This window comes from Saccopteryx leptura, chromosome 1 (assembly GCF_036850995.1).
Source record: "Saccopteryx leptura isolate mSacLep1 chromosome 1, mSacLep1_pri_phased_curated, whole genome shotgun sequence".
Taxonomy (NCBI): Eukaryota; Metazoa; Chordata; class Mammalia; order Chiroptera; family Emballonuridae; genus Saccopteryx; species Saccopteryx leptura.
Window position 1 is genome coordinate 245,370,347 of NC_089503.1, and position 17,809 is coordinate 245,388,155.

The 17,809-nt window shown below is 53.2% G+C and overlaps 1 protein-coding gene across 3 annotated transcripts; it reads right to left on the reverse strand.

Annotated features, from left to right (window-relative positions):
* Nucleotides 1-654: 654 nt before the first annotated feature.
* Nucleotides 655-16,582, reverse strand: LINGO3 (leucine rich repeat and Ig domain containing 3). Of its 3 annotated transcripts, none has more exons than XM_066343016.1 (3): nt 16,490-16,562; nt 12,713-12,805; nt 655-4,673 (listed from the first exon to the last, which is right to left on the reverse strand). In XM_066343016.1, the coding sequence occupies exon 3, from the start codon at nt 4,616-4,618 to the stop codon at nt 2,840-2,842; it is 1,779 nt and encodes a 592-aa protein (XP_066199113.1). In that variant the 5' UTR covers nt 4,619-4,673; nt 12,713-12,805; nt 16,490-16,562; the 3' UTR covers nt 655-2,839. The 3 variants fall into 3 exon arrangements, with proteins under 3 accessions (XP_066199113.1, XP_066199109.1, XP_066199100.1); XM_066343012.1 differs by lacking the exon at nt 12,713-12,805 and adding an exon at nt 13,923-14,051; XM_066343003.1 differs by lacking the exon at nt 12,713-12,805 and having other exon boundaries at nt 16,490-16,582.
* Nucleotides 16,583-17,809: the final 1,227 nt, after the last annotated feature.

Here is a 17,809-nt window from a genome sequence, read left to right on the forward strand (position 1 = left end):
TTCCCCATCTGTTGAGGGAGGTTGGAGTAAGAATGAAATGCTTTTTTGTACTATATCCAGAACTCAGGGCTGCCTGCCTTTCACCAGAACCCTAGGGACAGGAAAGATGATGGGTCCACGTCAGAAAAAGAAAGCCCTTCCCCAAGCCCCCAAGGTAGGAAGCCACCAACTCCAGAGGCACAGTGGGGAGGGGGTGGGCTGCATCTCACTTTTTCTTTCTTCCCCAGTGCTGGCTCTACTCCCAGACAAAGCTAGGGGCAGAGAGTTCCCTGACAGCCCGGTTCCACCAGCCCCTCTCAACACCTGCCTCTCACTAGCTGCAGATGCCGGGCAAATGCCCTCCAGCCTCTGATTCTCCCTTTTCCCAACTGTTAAGTGGGATCATTGCAGGATCCAAGTCGCAGGGGTCATCATCAGCATGAAAGGAGTTAATACAGGGGAACAGCTCTGGGAGCAATGAAGGTGCTCCTCAAGTGCCACATCTAACTTTTCAACATACGTTCTCTCTCCACCAGCACGCTGTGACTCCAGCTTTGGTGCTGGAGCCAGACCGCTCCCCTGAGGACCCCAGCAGCCCCTTCATCCCTTGTCTCTACTTGTTGCCCCAACTTCACCCATAAATTGTTTTAAAATTTGAAGTTATTAAACTGGTTCCATTTTTATTGGATTTCAATCAAATACAGCAGAGTGGGTGGGAGGCTGGGAGGGTCTTGGTTCATGTTGGGACAGCGGTGGGGGTAGAGGGAGCTGGAAGGTTTCACTATGTGTGACATTCTGTAAATCCTAACACTGCTGAGAATGTGCCCCCACTCTTCTTGATGATGATGCTAAAGGCACTTAGATGTCGTTTTGAAAGGCCCTCAGAGTTGTCATGGCAACCAAGTTCAGGAGAGTGCTAAGAGGAAAAAAAACTAGTTGGTTCTGCCCAACTCAGGCAGGGTCTGAGGTTCTGGACACGCCCTTTGGCCCTCTCAAGTGGGGTTGGGATGAAGTCCCTACCCTGGCTGGCCATGGTCAGTGGGCCACCACCCCACCATGCTGGCTTGTATGGACATCATGGAGGCAGGACTTGGCCACCAACGTTCTGGGCCACAGCCCAGAGAGATCAATGTCCCCTTCCAAGTTCTGTCTGAATCTTTTGCTCAAAACCTCCAGGGTTGACCAGACTTTCTCTCTGGCTCATCTCAGAAGATCTTGAGATATCCAGGATTCAAGTTTGCCATCAAACTTGTTCATGGGCCCAGCATCTACAGAAGAGGACACTTATGGCCCAAGTGGTCCTCAGTCATGGACCAAGAAGATTACACCGTGGGTGGGAATGGAACTGGCTTTCAACCTTCCTACAAGGTCCTTGAGAACACTACACTAACCTCCTGGTTTGCGGCCAAGCTCCTTCCTGGTTGAGGTCAGGCCCCACAATGTTTCCTGTGCTCCTTCCCCCCAGCGATGCTCTGTTGTCTGGCCGAGGTAGAGAGTGCAGGCAAAAACCAGGCTGGGGGAGGAAGGTCTTGGATGGTCCCTGTCTGGTGTCTGAATACTTCTGCAGTATCTCAGCTCCTCTGTGCTTACCCCCCAAAACGGGAACTCACTTTCTGAAAAGCAATGGGACAGTGACCTTGGGGAAGCTTTTTCTTAACCTAAGCTACAGTCTGTCTATGACTCTCTATTCTTTATACCTAAAGTTGCAGAGACCAGGGTGCTTCTGTCACCTTCTCTCAACAAACCAGGTCGAGGCCCCCCTATAGCCTGAACCCGTCCTGGTCTTCTTCCTATTGCTACCTTGCAGTGCATATAACAGGGACCCTGAGAGTCATTCATACTCTCTGATCTCATTCCCCAAGTAAGCAATGGGAAACAGGGCTGGCTTGTGGGTAGACTCAGGATTGAAGGTCACTACAGCTGGCTCGCTGGAGGACACTCCAGAAGCCATGCTCCAAGAGCAGGGGCCAGGGAAGCTGCCCCTCTGGTATAGTGTGAGCTTGATAATCAAGTTCCGAGAGTGGTGGAGGAACCTGGGGAAATGGCTTCTCCTAGTGGCAGCCTGCTTGCTGGGCCAGTGAGTCTGGGGGGGTGAGGGTGGGACCAGCATGTTGAGGACCACTTAGCGTGCTGGGCACCCTCAGGGTGAGCTGACTAGTTTAACAAGACCTTAGCCAGCTGAACAGGAGCTGGGTGTGTCCCAAGTGTGAACTATGCGAGTTGGGTGTATTCCAAATGAGGGCTGCTTGTCCCACATGTGAGTTGTACACTCATAAGAGCCCTGTGTGACCATGGTGAGCTCTGGAATCTGGGGCACCTGGCTAAGTGTATGCGCTGCACTTTAGAACTGTGTCTGATTGTGTCCTGGGCATGAATATGTGTGCACTGGGTGTGAGGTGTGGGATGTCCAGGTATGAACAGTAGAGGCTTTCATGCACCCGCCATGTGTCCCGAGTGTAGACCATCTCTCTCAGGTGTGAGCTGTTAGGGGGACCTGGGGGCAGCTGCTGTGTGCCTCCCAGTGTGAAGTGTTAGTGGTGAGGACCCTAGGATCTCTGAGTCCCCCTCACCTCCCCACAGCTCAGTGACCACTCAGGGCCAGGAAGACAGGGGAAACCTTTAGAAAATGCTTGAGAAACTGCAAAAGACATCCTGATGAAAAAAAGTCCTGTGGTTGGATCTTTACAAAAAAAAAAAAGGAAGTTCTGTCTGGAGTCAGCTTGCAGCCACTCCTCTGGAAAATGCATAGGTGTCATCGCACAGGTTAGCGAGGGGCTGGTGGGGATAGAAACTGAATCTCCTGGCTCGGCCCAGAGCCCACAGCCCCAGCAGGGCAGTTGGAGGTCATCCCTGGGACCCCTCAAATCATCTTCATGTTGAACTTGCGGGCACTTCCCTGGCCGGCGCCAGCGGCGGGACCGTCCACCTTGCGGAAGGAATACTCCACGGAGAAGTTGTTCTTGTGCTGCCCACGGCCCCGGCTCCATACGAAGAGCAGCAGGAAGCAGAAGAGGACGACGCCCAGGAAGGTGATGCAGCCCATGGCCGTGGACACGAGAATAGTGGTGAGGTCCAGCGGGAAGCGCGCGGCTGCCAGCGTCTCGTTGCGGCCCTCGCCCAGGGTCCGGTTGGCGGCTGGCTCTGGCCGCACCGTCAGCGTGGCGAAGTAGGTGTCGTTGCCACCCGCGTTGCTGGCCACGCACGTATAGGTGCCGCTATCCTGTAGTCGTGCGTCCCGGATCTCCAGCGTGCCCCCCGGCAGCACGCGCGACCGGCCGGCGCTAGCGATAGTCACTGAACGGTGCTGGGGCGTCACCCAAGCCACGGTGGGTGCCGGCTCGCCTTCCGCGCGGCACTGAAAGCGCACGTCCTCGCCCGCGGTGGCCGAGACCTGCTGCAGCCGCCGCTCTCGAATCTTGGGCTTGCGGCACACGAAGTACTCAAAGAGTGCCGAGTCCGGCAGGTTGCGCAGTGCGTCCCCACGAACCTCCGCAGGGGTGGCGCAGGCCGGCAGCCGTCCGTCGAAGTTGAGGGTTTTGCGGCGCTGCACGATCCACAGCAGGCGACAGTCGCAGGCCAGTGGGTTTCCATCTACGCGTAGTGTCTCCAGAGTATTGACCGAGTGGAAGGTGCTCTCCTCCAGCGTGGACAGTAGGTTGTTGGAGAGGTTGAGCAGGCGGATCTGACGCAGGCCCAGGAAGGCCTGTGGCTCGACCACGGCCAGTAGGGCCCCTGCCAAATGCAGCTCACGCAGGCGGATCAGGTCGCGGAAGGACCCACGCGGCACTGTGCTAATGGGGTTGTGAGACAAATTCAGGCAGGTGAGGTGAGCCTGGTGGCGCAGCGCGGCGGCTGGCACGGCGGTGATGTTAGTGTGGGTGACCGACAGTGAGGTCAGGTTGAGGCCCTGCAGGCTGCCCGGGGCCACCTCTTCCAGCAGCGGCCAGTTATCAATCTCCAGGTGCAGCAGGCCCGGGAGCCTGCGGAAGTTCTGGTCCTCCAGGGCAGCAATGGCTAGGTGGCGCAGCCGTAGGGCGCCCAGGCCCCGTAGGTGGCTTAGAGACTCGCCTGACAGAGCTGTGAGATTGCAACGCTCCAGGGTCAGCTCCTCCAGCGCCATCAGCCCCGCGAAGGCCCGGCGCGAGATGAACACCAAATCGTTGTCGCCCACCTCCAGCTGACGGAGGCTGCGCAGGTCCTGGAAGGTGTAATCTAGGAGGATGACCAATTTATTCTCGCTCAGGTCCAGCAATGTGAGGTTGTCCAGGCGCGTGAAGACCCCGGGCGGAATGAGCTTGAGCAGGTTGCCGCGCAGGCGCAGGACACGCAGACGCGGCAGATTGGCGAAGGCCCCAGGCTCCACGTGCGCGATCACGTTCTCGCTCAAGTCCAGCTCCTCCAGCAGCGGCAGGGCGGCCAGGTCGCCTGGGTTTAGGCAGCGGATGCGGTTGCGGCTGAGCTCCAGCAGGCGGGTCTCAGCCGGGATGCCGTCAGGCACAGCAGTCAGCCGGCGCCGGGGACAGGCCACCGTGCGCGTCTGTGCTGTGCACTCACAGCGAGATGGGCAGCCCCCTGCTGGGGGCGGAGCTGCAGGCAGGAGCAGGAGCTGCAGGCTCAGAACACACAGCCAGCAGGTCATGGCGCGGATCCTAGGGAGCCTGGGCTTAGGGCCCTGCCACCATCCTCATGGGCACCTGGGGGCGGGGGCAGCATTAGCACTGGAGTCCTGCCTCCCCACCTCGCCCTAGTAGTGCTCGCGAGAAGCCTTGAGCCACTCTGGGACCCGCAATCCCACTCCTGGGTGTCTACCAAAAGGACCGACTACACAGAACCTCACAAAAACCTGTACATCCATATTTACAGCAGCAGTATTCTATTAGCCAAAAAGTGACAAGAACCCAAGGATCCACATATGGATGGATTAACACAAAGTGGTCCATCCACACGCTGGAATATTACTCAGCCATGAAAAAGTGAAAAAAATGGCACTCACTACAACATGGATGGAACCTTGACAACATAACATTCAGTGACAAACCGGACACAAAAGGCCACACAGTGTGTGATTCCATTTATATGAAATGTCCAGAACAAGCAAATGCAGAGACAAAAAGTGGACTGGTAGTTCTCAGGGGCTGGGAAGGGAGACAGGGAACTTCTTTTGGAGTGATGGAGTGTTCTGGGATGATAGTGGTGATGGTTACACAGTCTTGTAAATATACTAAACCCACTGAATTTGGACCTTAAATGGGTGAATTTTATGTTTTGTGAATTTTTCTCAATTAAAATAGTTGCAAAAGAAAGCATTTATTGAACTGGAGAATCATGTAAATATAATGTAAAAATTTTGGTGTCCCCCCCCAACCATTTATTGAATGCCGAGTGTATAGCAGACTCTGAATACACTGAAGAACAGGGCAGGCGTAGATCCTGCTGCCTGGGGTCTCACACTGGTTCAGTGAGGATATAGGTGGTCTACATGTCCCCCCACACCCCAGAGTTCTTACCAGGTCCCCCACCCATCTTTCCTACTTGACCTGTCTACACCAGTCGAACCATCACATGAAATTATAGAATATATTAAAACCCTTTTCATTGTTTCTCCCCCAACTGGATTGTAAACTCTCTAGGGTGACTTAATCAGAACCAAAACTGTACCTGAGACACAGCATCTGCTTGATGAACATCAACAGATTCAATACACTTGAAAGTTTTAACGTATACAACTTGACCAAAAGTCTGCCACACAATTTAAAGATCCATTAAAACAAAGTTTAATAAGAAAAAAAAAAAAACACCCACAGGTAAGGAGACCAGAGGATGCAATGATGGGGCTGTGAGGGAAGCCTCCACAAATGGACGTTGATCACAGTGACTCGAGTGATGAAGGGGCAACTTCAGACCAGGAAAGGTGACATATGAGCTGAGATTCTAGCGGGCAGAATTGGGTCCCCCAAAAAGATAGTTCAAGTCCTGACCCTGGTACCTATAAATGTGGCCTCATTTGGAAGTAGGGTCTTTGCAGATGTGATTAGTTGAGATGTGGTTATACCTGAGTAGGGGGGCCCTAATGGAATGACTGGTGACCCTATAACAAGAAGGGAATTTGGACATGTATAGATGCACCCAGAGGGAATAAAGCCACATGAAGATGGGGGCAGAGACTGGAGTGAGGGGACGGGAAGAGAGCTTCTGTAGTTGAAAATGTGATCACACCATGAGGAAACAGAGGGACTCCCGGTCTCCAGGAGGTCATGGGTCTTACTTAGGTCCCTGTCCCCAGCTGGGGAATATAGTAGGGAGGCTGAGGGAAAAAGCAAGGACTGTTTGGTTGTGCTCTCTCACTGCAATTGTCCTAATCCCAACCTGGGCATTACAGTGAACATAATCCTTCCCAAAGCAAGCCTCCCTTCTGAGGCTGTTTTTCTAGGTCACTCTTCCCCATGTTGTTGCCCTGGACAGCACATAGCAAAGCTGTGTCCTAGGTGGGAAAAAGAGCCAGAACTGATGGTTCCCTGTCCAGTCACTCATCTCATGCCTCTGGCAACTTCCTACCTTAAACCTGCCTTTGGCTCTGAGGTCATTCCCAGTTCCCTGTTGTGCTGCTCCCTGTTGTCAAGGGAAACTCCTCCCTGGCCCAGGAATGGGGGACAAGGCCCCAGCAGTCTTCTTTGGAGAAGTTGGGACCTCCTTGGCTCTGTCTTATGGAGGAAATGGCAGATATTTTTCAGCCTCCCAAATACGGATTCCTTGTGGGGGCAGAGCTGACTGGTTTGTTCTGTCAGTAGGAGAGAATTTTATACCCCTAGAATAAAATTCAAAGTCCTCCCCAGGGCCCACAGGCCCTGCACAACCTGCCCCCCATTCCCTCCCTGCCCTCACCTCTTCCTTCTCTCCCCTTCGCTGACTCTGCTACCGCCACACAGACATTCTTGCTGTTTCTCCAAGATGCCAGGCACCATCCTGCCTCAGGCCCTTTGCACATGGAGTGCCAAATACCTGGAACAGCTTCCCGGCATGGTTCTTTCCCTGGCTTTATGTAGGTCTCACCCCAATGTCACTGGTTACTCTATGTACTAATGTTCCCCCCTTAGTCTTCCTGAGATGTCATTTAAACCCTTGTTTAATGCATCATCATAACCATCATCACCATCATGGCAAACACTTCTATAGTTCCTGCTCTGTGCTAGCCTGGGGCTAAGGGCTCCACATGTATTGTCCCCCTTTAATTCCCACAACAACTTCATGGGGGTCTGATGTCACCCCCACTTTACAGATGGGAGCACAAAAGCTCAATGCAACTTGAGTCACCAGCTCAGGTTCACACAGTTCATCAGAGGTGACAGGGGCAAGTCTCAGGGTGAAGTTAGTGGCAACACTTGTTAATCTTTTTATTTTATTATTATTATTATTTTAAGTGAGAGGAGGAGAGATAGTGAGACAGATTGCCACATACAACCCGCCTGGGGCCAATGCTCAAATCAATCAAGCTACTTTTAGTGCTTGAAGTTGATGCGCTTGGACCAACTGAGCTTATCCACTGTGCCCAGGGCCAATGCTCGAACCAATTGAGCCACAGGCTGCAGGAGGGGAAGAGAGAAGTGGGAGAGGAAGGGGAAGAGAAGCAGATCACCACCTCTCCAGTGTGCTCTGACTGGGAATTGTACCTGGGATGTCCATATGCCAGGTCGACGCTCTATCCACTGAGCCAACTGTCCAGAGCCCATTATTATTAATATTATTAATTTACAGAGCCAGGACAGGGTCCTGGCAGCTCATACAGCTAGAATTTAAAACACAGTTCTGTTTTTTACTTTTTTTTTTTTTACAGGGACAGAGAGAGTCAGAGAGAGGGATAGACAGGGACAGACAGACAGGAATGGAGAGAGATGAGAAGCATCAATCATCAGTTTTTTGTTGCGACACCTTAGTTGTTCACTGTTTGCTTTCTCATATGTGCCTTGACCGTGGGCCTTCAGCAGACTGAGTAACCGCTTGCTCGAGCCAGTGACCTTGGGTCCAAGCTGACGAGCTTTTTGCTCAAGCCAGATGAGCCTGTCTCAAACTGGCAACCTCGGGGTCTCGAACCTGGGTCCTCTGCATCCCAGTCTGACGCTCTATCCACTGTGCCACCGCCTGGTCAGGCCAGTTCTGCTTTTGTTGGATCAATTTTTATCATCACCTCTATGCTGGTGTCCCTTATGCGTCGATTCATTTGTCAGTCAGTCAACTAATTGATACCATGTGCTGAGCATTTTCCAGGTGCTGAAGACACAGCGCATAGAAGACAAAGAGGTCAGCTTTCTGGGAGCTGATGGATATGATACAGCGTCTTCTGTCTCAGGTGCATAAATGGAGAAAAATAAATCCAGGAAAAAGGCAATGGTGGTGTCCAGGGATTATAATGATCTAATTTATTACTGAGACAGGATGTTCATGCAAAGACTTAGAGGAGGAAGGGAGCCAAGCAGATGGCAGCAGGAAGAGCAGTCCAGAGGGCACAGCAGGGGACGAGGCTGTGAGGGTGGCTCTGCAGTTTAGGCACAGAGGCTGAAGGACAGATGCTACCGTCAAAGATGAAAATGAACTTTTCAAAAATTTTAAGTTGCAAGGAATTTAGAAAAAAATAGTTACCATAGTATGAAGATAAGGATAATATCAGGAAGGAAGTACTCAAGTGACAAAGGTTGAGACAGTGAGGACACAGCTACTGTGATAGTCACAGAAAGGCTGGCAGGAGACCTCAGTTCTAATGGGCTGCGTGACCTCTGATGAAAAACACAACCTCTCTGGGCCCTGCCCGGTTGCTTATTGGTTAGAGCATCATCCCAACATGCTGAGGTTGCAGGTCCAATCCCACACATTTAAGAATCAACCAAAGATGGCATGAATAAGTGGAACAACACATCGATGTTTCTTGCTCTTTCTCTCTTCCTGTCTCTTAAAAAACAAAACAAAACAAAAAAAAACTTTCTGGACCTGGCCTGTCAAAAGAAAGAAGAACCCTTGGGGAACTGGAGCTCTAGCTCTATAATTACTCCCAGGTTGAGAGGACAGCTGGTCCATGGGTCAGGAGGGGAGCCATTCAAGCTGTGACCCAGTTTGTCAACTCTAGCCTCTCTCTCAGGCAGGGCCCTATCATCTCCTCTATGGGGGGTTGGGAGTCACAGAGAGGGACTTGCAACTGGGCTAGACCTTTGATGCTTCCCTCTAAGGTTCTGGTTCCCCCACCTTGGGGGAATGCCTGGTTCTTGGAGAGGGAATGGTGGTGACTCAATTCTGCCTGCAGGACCCCCATCCCCTCACTTTCTTGGACACTGCCTGGGCATGACGGTGGGAGGGCACACAGGAGAATGGTCTCAGGGAAAGCCCAGCACGGAGACTGCAGCCCAGATGCCTGAGTGCCCTCAGGTTCTGCCACTCTCAGATGATTAAGGGCTGGGCACCCCAAGCAAGCAAGGGGCCCTTTCTGGGTCCCTCCCTGTTCCCTCTCCTTGGAGGGCTGTGTCTTGTGGTGGTGTTAAAAGGCCAGGACTTTCAGTTCCCAATTAGGATAGGGGTCTGGATTCTAGTCCTGCTTCTTCAGGGCTAAGTTTTTAGGGTCCTCCAGATCCACTCCTTCCCCAGAGACCTGCCACTCACCTGGGGCCTCTCCTGTCCTCCCAGGACTAAACAGCACCATTCACTGATGACTTAATTTTATGTCTCGGTCACCACATCTCTGATCTCCAACCCCAGGATTCAGTCATATCCCTGACCTCTCCCAGGAGGCCCCAGAAAATATCAACCTGACCCCTGGCAGTAGGACAGTCCCTGTTCCCCACTCCTCTCACACAAGTTGGATTCATTGAAAGTCTACTCTCATATACCCAGCCGAACTGTTACCAGGTCTCCAGCTGCTGTCAGCTCCACTTTCAATACATCTCAGATCCACTCCTATCTGCATTTTCTGCCTCCACCAGGCTGTCCCACCTTCCAGCAAAGGCTCAACTCATACCCCCGCACTCAACAGACGTTCTTCCTTCTCTGCCTCAGTATTCCCATCTGCAGAATGGGACTAGAGGTGAGTGAGATTCTCTCTCCTACAGCACTGCTGACATAGGGCTGGGTCATTCTCTGAGGGGGCCATGTTGTGCACTGTGTGGTGTTGAGCAGCATCTTTGGCTCCACCCACTCAATGCCAGAAGTACCCCCAGTGTGACAACCACAGATGTCTCCAAACGTGTCCCAAAGACCTTGGGGGCAGGATTGACCATGGTGAGACTCTTGTAGAGGGGACTGGGCATACAGCAGGCATCCCCAGCAGGAAATAAGCTGATTGTCAGCCTGTGTTATAGCTAGGGGAGCAGAGGCCCAGAGAGGGGAAGCAACTTGCCCAAGGGCACACAGCCAGTGAGAAGCAGATTCAAGATTCAAACCCAGAACTCTACATCCTATAATCCAGGGTTTTCCCAGGTATGTCCTCCATGGAACCCTGAGTTCTGACGGCTCTGCAGACACAGGAGCCTGCCCTGTGCCAGTTGGGCAGAACTGTGAGGCTTCAGAGCTGCCTTTGACAAAACAACACTCCCTCCTCCCATGCCACAGAAAGCTCTGGGGTCAGCAAGCATGTGGTGACTGGATGAGGGCGGAGGAGCCTTGGTGACTGGCCTGTGCCTGGGTTTCCTCCATCCCAGAACGCAGGGGAAGGACTGGGGTGGACAGATGACATGTGTTTTGGGGACAGAGATTCACTACCATGAATGAAAAGCTATAGTGGAGGCCACGGAGGCTTTTGGCAGGGCAGTTGTGGTCGCTGTGGGAAGGAGGCAGGGACCTATCTGGGAGCAGGTGGGGGGCCAGCCCACATGCAGACACCTGTCACCCAGTCACTCTCCAGGTTTCCAGTCCTCCTCTGTCAGTCCCTGAACACAGAGGCATCCCAGCTTTCATCTGTGCAGTTTTTCCTATTTCAAGTGTTCAATTCAATGTTTTTTAGTACATTCACAAATATATGCAACCATTACCACTATCTAGTTCCAGAACATTCCCTCAGCCCAAAAAGAAACCATTCCCATTAACATTCACTCTCCACTTCCCTCCCCTATCCCCTGACAACTGCTAAACCACTTCCTGTCTCTGTGGATCTGCCTGTTCTGGACATTTTACGTAAATGGAATCATACATGGTGTGTCCTTTCATGTCTGGCTGCTTTTGGTGAGCATAGTGTCAAGTGGGAAAGCAGACAAGAATCACACAAATAATGAAGTAGGTGGTTCAAGAAAAGTGGGAGTCTGTCTCAGTCTAATGCTTTGTCCAGCATGGCTGGGAGAGACCTGTCTGAGCTGAGACCTGATTGGAGGGCAGTCCTAGAAATGGTATTCCAGGTGGGGATAGCCTCCGGGGCAAAGGCCCCAAGATGGGAATAAACTTGGTGTTCAGAGGAGCAGAGAGGCTGTGGCCCGGCTGTGTCTGAGTTTGGGGGTGGAAACTAGGGCTGGTAAGGGTGAAACCACACAGAGCGTTAAGGCCAGAGTAAGGTATTCAGACTCAACTGTGAGAGTAGGGGGGAGCCATAGGAGGTTCTGAGCACAAGCATGACATTTCTGAGTTGCAGCCTGAAGATGATCTGACCCTATGATGTCACCTGAGCCCAAAAAGTCTCGTTTCCTCTCTGGACAGTGATGTCGTGAGAACAAGGAGCATATTATTCCTCTTTCTACTCCCAGTATCCACAGAACTGGTTTTCCATGGGCCCAATAATATCTAATGAATGGAGCAGAGAATCAGCAAGAGTTCAGAGCCAGGACAAAACTTTTGGGTCCCCATCAAAGCCCGCCCTATTGCTTTGGGCAGACTTTTAATGCCCTGAGTCTGTTTTCTCTTTTGCAAAAGGGACTCCCATGACTAGCAATCACCTTTCTGACTGATAGGGGTGAGAGGTGGCGGCAAATGAGAAGTCAGCTGAGAAGATATTTTGTATCTGGAAAGTCTCCACTGGCAAGATGGGGTCAGGAACCAAGTACTAGGGGCTGTTCTGCTCTTGGTCAAGTCTTTACCACATTCATATTTGTTCATTCATTCATTCCACAAGCATTTAATGGACAGTGTCTGTTGTATGCTAGGTGCTGTTCTAGTTCTAGCAAGAAAGTTTTAAACAAAACCGACAAAACCCCTGTCATTCTGTGCATGAGTGAGAAAGAGAAGAGTTAAACAGGCCACATGTGGGCATTGCTATGGAGAAAAAAAACAGGGAAGGTGATGTCTGTGGTCAGTAGAACAACAGCTCCTCAAAGGTGCCCCTGTCCTAATTCCTGAAGCTTGTGAATGTTACCTGATTTGGCAGGGGGATTAAGTGTGCTGAAGAAATTAAGGATGCTAATGAGCTGATGTCCACATCAGGGAGATGGTCCTGGATTACCCTGGGGAGCCCAGTTTTATCACAGGGTCCTCATAAGAGAGAGGCAGGAGGCACTAGCCAGATAGCTCAGTTGGTTAGAGAATCTTCCTGATACATCAAGGTTGTGGCTACGATCCCTGGTCAGGGCACATAAAAGAATTCACCACTGTCCCTCTCTATCTCTTTTTCTCTCCCTCCCCCTCTAAAAATCAATCAATTACATTTAGGGGGCAGAGAGGGAGGCAGAAGGATCAGAGAGAGATGGAAGCGGCAGCGCTGCTGGCTATGAGGATGGAGGAGGGAGCCAAGGACATGGCACCTCCAGAAGCTGGAAAAGGCTAAAACAATTCTTACCTGGCGCCTCCAGAAGGACTAGTCCTGCTCACAACCTGCGTTTAGAACTTCTGACCTTCAGAACTGTGAGATGATAAATTTGTGGTTTTTAAACTTTTTTTCCATTGATTTGAGATGAAGAGGTGGAGAGAGAGAGAGAAAGAAGCATCAACTCATTCATTGTTCCACTTAGTTGTCCCATTTAGTTGTGTACTCATTGGTTGCTTCTTTTTTTTTTTTTTTCTGAAGTTGGAAACGGGGAGGCAGTCAGACAGACTCCCGCATGCGCCCGACCGGGATCCACCCGGCATGCCCACCAGGGGGCGATGCTCTGCCCATCTGGGGCATTGCTCTGTTGCAACCAGAGCCATTCTAGCGCCTGAGGCAGAGGCCACAGAGCCATCCTCAGCGCCCAGGCCAACTTTGCTCCAATGGAGTCTTGGCTGCGGGAGGGGAAGAGAGAGACAGAGAGGAAGGAGAGGGGGACGGGTGGAGAAGCAGATGGGCGCTTCTCCTGTGTGCCCTGGCCGGGAATCGAACCCAGGACTCCTGCACGCCAGGCTGACGCTCTACCATTGAGCCAACCGGCCAGGGCCCTCATTGGTTGCTTCTTGTATGTACTCTGACTGGGGATCAAACCCATGACCTTGGTGCACCAGGATGATGTTCTATCCACTGAGCAGCCCGGCCACTAGATTTGTGCTGACTTATTACAGCAGACACAAGAGATGACACACAGGGTCTCTGCAGTGTTAAAGAGGAGGTGGATGCCTGACCTGTGGTGGCGCAGTGGGTAAAGTGTCGACCTGGAAATATTGAGGTCGCCAGTTCGAAACCCTGGGCTTGCCTGGTCAAGGCACATATGGGAGTTGATGCTTCCAGCTCCTCCCCCCTTCTCTCTCTCTATCTCTCCTCTCTCTCTCTCTCTCCCTCTCCTCTCTAAAATGAATAAATAAAAAAATAAAAAAATAAAAAAATAAAGGAGGTGGGCTGCATGTCAGCTTCCGGAGTTGGAAAGGGGCTGAGCTCCCCATAGGGTCTGCCATCAGCATCAGCTCCTCCCCAGGGATGTCCCCCAAAATCTGTCTGTCATGGGAGGACCTGGGAAATAGACCCCTCCTCTCCTCCACCCAAGCTGTCCAACCTACACTAATTTGCCATAAAGCTCTCAACACAAGGGGGAGGCAGAGCGTGAGCCCCTCTCCTTGGAACCCAACCCTTTCCCACTTACCTCCTTTATTCTGAGTGAGCTTTTTCTCTTACAGGCAACATGGGACACATCCTCCTGTCCCCTCCCAGGCTAGGGGATGCTGAAGACTCCTCTGGGCAAGGCCAAACCAGGCTGGACTGGAGGTAGCAGCTGAACCCACAGGGAGGGCCAGGGCAGGTTGAGGAATAGATGCTGGAAGCTTGGCATCTCTGTCCCCAGGCTACTCCTCCCTCTGCTCACTCCCTACCCTGTACTGCCTCTGGGGCCACAATTGAGGCTGAAGGGAGCAAGGGAAGCATGACTTGTCAGGGCCTGGTAACATCCCCCATTCAACTTGACTTGGGAGGCGGGGACCCTCTAACCTGCTTTTGGGGATACACTGCCAACGCCCCCAGGATTGTGCATCCTGTGTCCTAGATCTGGGTGCTCCTGGGGCTCTCAGGCATGACAATTCATTAAACCCTAATTACCCTTCCTCTACTATTAGTCCGTTAACCCTGGGGGGGGGGAGCCCTCCAGACCCACTTTCCTTGCCAGCCTGTTGGGGGTGGGGAAGGCTGTCGATCGCCCTCTGCAGGTGAGGCCTCTAGATCTGGAACCATTTTTTGGACACCCACAGGATACTGCGGCTGTCACCCACTAGCTCAGCCCTGAGGGTGGGAATAATGGAGACCATTTGGAGAAAAGGAGACTGAGGTTCAGAATGGTCCCCAGCTTACCTGGCATCACTCAGCTTGAAAGTCAACATTTGAACCTCAGTCTGATGCCAGCTCCTTTCCACTAAATCCCAGAGCCCTACTGGAGAGTGGAGGGCAGAGGGCTCGATTCCGATGCTCAGGATTGATATGTGCTGGTGGGTGGCTCCTTAGGCCCACCTGGGACAAGGCTTGTTTGGAAAGTTCTCTACCTGGTCACTAGGTGGTGACTCAGGGGCGACCGGGAATGACAGCATTGTGGGACGAGAAATCAAGCTGCTGCCTTAGATCTGCTTTTAATTCCCACTCAGCAAGGCACCTTCAGATCTGGGCTTAGTTTGGGGGCGGCTAGGAGCAACCACTCCCATCCTACAGATGAGCACACTGAGGGTGAACAGGTGCAAGGCTGAGCTGCTATAATAATAATAATGGTAATAACAGTCCCCTATTAACTGAGCTTCTAGATTTTAGCAGCATCAGGCTTGGGCATGGTGCATGGCCATTTGTCTCAGCTCATGTGAGATAAATCTGGTGTTCGTGTATGTTTCAAAACTGGAGCTCAGAGAGGAGCTGTCCTTTGCCAGAAATCACCAGCTAGGACAAAAGGCTGGGTTTAGCCCTTCTGAGCCCCATCCCATGGCTGTCAATTCAAGTAATCCAGGCAGAGTGTGAGACTGCATCTGTGGCGGAGCCCCGGGTAGGCTCATGGGGTCTTCCAGCTCAGATCCTGTCTCACATGGCTGCCGCTTTGAGGCAATGAGCCCACAGCCCAACCGGGCCTAGACTCCAGACAAAGACCACCCCCTCAGCATCTGCACACTTGTTTTCATTGCCTAATCCACACTGAGACCCTGTGTTCTCCACCTCTGGGCACTCACCCACCACAACCTTTCCACCTGACAGAACCCTCTTATTGCTCCTGGTCTCAGCCCTGCTGGCCCCGAAGCTCCACCATCATCAAGTCCCAGATGGTTCCCTTGCCTAGTGCCATGTGATGCCATATGCCCCTTTCTTATCTCCTGCCAGAAGCAAGAGGTTCTCAACCATTTCTGTGCATACATGAATTCACTAGGGGCCACTTGTTAAAAATGCAGGGTCTGGGGCCCAAACCCCCAAAGTTCTGGTTCCTCAGAACTAGGGGTCTGGGGTACATGAGTGTTTAGTGCCCAGGGCACATGTTGAAAAAAGTGGGTTTAAGGTGCTCTCCAAAGGAAGGGCTGGGATTGTTCTTGTGCCCAGACACAGGCACTGGGTGCTTCCCCGCCACAACTTGTTGAATGGGGCTCAGTGGCCTCCTCACCAGACCCCAGAGGCCCTGGGAACATCGAGGCCCAGTTTCAGGGGATGGAGAGAAGCCCCCCACCATCCTAAGTACTGTCTGGACACTAGCTCACAGCACAGGGGCCTCAGCCTTCCCCTTCCAAATTCCTCCCCCCAAGCTGAACTGTTCACAGGCTCAGGGATGGAGCAGGTCCTGGTGTGGACCCAAAAGCCCACCCCCTTCGTCTTCTGGCAGCTTGGCACCAGCGCCCCAACCAGACCCCGTAGGGAATGGAGGAGGGAGTGGGGCGGAAGCCTCCATCCCTACTGCTCCCGTCCCCCCAACCCCAGCCAGTGTCCCCTTCTTTCCCCTATAGAAGAGGGCACATCCCCTCAGGCGTCTTCACTGCCCCAAAGAGACGCCCACCCGGTTCCCGGTTCCTCGGCGCCCCAGTAGAGGGGCGAGGGGGACCCCAGCTTGAGGAGTGGCCCCCAAAGTTTCCAGGGGGAGCGCGGGGGCCTGGCGAGGGGCGATGTGCTCGGGAGGGAAGTGCGGGACGAGTCCCCTTGGGGCGAGAATGGGGGCTACGGGGAGCCGGCAGAGTGGGTCGCCGGGCCCGCACGGCCACTCACCTGGGCGGCTCCGCCGCAGACACGGCGCGGGCTGCAGCGCGGGGGCCGTAGGAGCCGACTCGAGCCGCCGCCGCCGCCGCCGCCGCCGCCGCCACCTCCCGGGCCCGCCGTGCGCGCTCCCGCCAGCGCGTATCCGCCGCGAGCCTCACGGCTGCGCTCCGCCGTGCACGCGGCCTGCACGTTAGGGTGTGGGTTCCCGGGCCGCAGGTGTCCGGGGCTGCGGGGCGCGGGGGGACACGTGCACGCAGGTGCCCGGACGCGCGCCAGGGGGCAGGCAAGTGTTGGGGGACCAGGACCGAGAATGAATGAGCCTCAGTGTGCTCCCCGCCCGCGTTGGGGCGCGTCTGAGGACCCCTGCGGCTATGGTGGGTCTGATGAGGCTGCAGTGCAGGAAACGCAGGGATCCTAATCTGTACCCTTCTGGAATTTAGTGCCTCCTCGATGCCTTATAGTCCAGGTCTCCACCACCTGCCACTTGGACACTTGCCCCAGCCTCTTCCACTCAGGCCAGACCTCCAGGTCCATTCCCCATGTGGGTCCCAGAGGAAGCTTAACCACAGCCTCTAGAACCAACTCTGGCTCTGTGATGCCCTCAGGATCTGCCAGGCATCCCCAAACTGCGGCCCCCTGAGGCCATTTATCCAGCCCCCACTGCACTTCTGGAAGGGGCACCTCTTTCATTGGTGGTCAGTGAGAGGACCACTGTATTTGGCAGCCCTCCAATGGTCTGAGGGACAGTGAACTGGCCCCCCTGTGTAAAAAGTTTGGAGACCCCCGGAACTCTACCCTGCCTTCCTCCCTCCCCTCATTCTGGTCCTAGTGCAGATCCCCTTGCTCTGTTTCAAACATGCCACAGTTTCCAGGCTCAGGGCCTTTGTACCCGCTGTTCCCTCTACCTGGTTGGAATGCCCTTCCCTCCATGCTTCCTTGGCTAGTTTGTAATAACTTGGGTTTGTCTAACTAATGAGTCCTTTTCATCATCACGCTCTCGCCTGGCCTGTGCAGTATGAGGGTGCTGAAGGGATGTTTGTGGGAAAATGAGAGTCTTGCTTTTACATGCAATGAATGGTATGGGGGCCCCCATCCCTGGGAACCTCACATTAGGAGGGAGCCTTCCTTGTGAGATGAAAGCCATCTTGTTGGAGCAGACATCCTAGAATCATGGAACCTCAGAGTAAAGTGTCCCTATTCCCAACTCTCAGGCTGGGACATGTGGCTCTCATGTAGAAAGAAACCAGGGCAGAAATGGGACCAGGAATGGGTGTCCTAACCCTCTATGATTGGGCCTGCCCGGAACTGGCCAGGAATGATTACTGCCCC

Bases quoted from the DNA above. Each gene is read 5' to 3' on its own strand.
- LINGO3 (XM_066343003.1), bottom strand. From the start codon at position 4,618: ATGACCTGCTGGCTGTGTGTTCTGAGCCTGCAGCTCCTGCTCCTGCCT.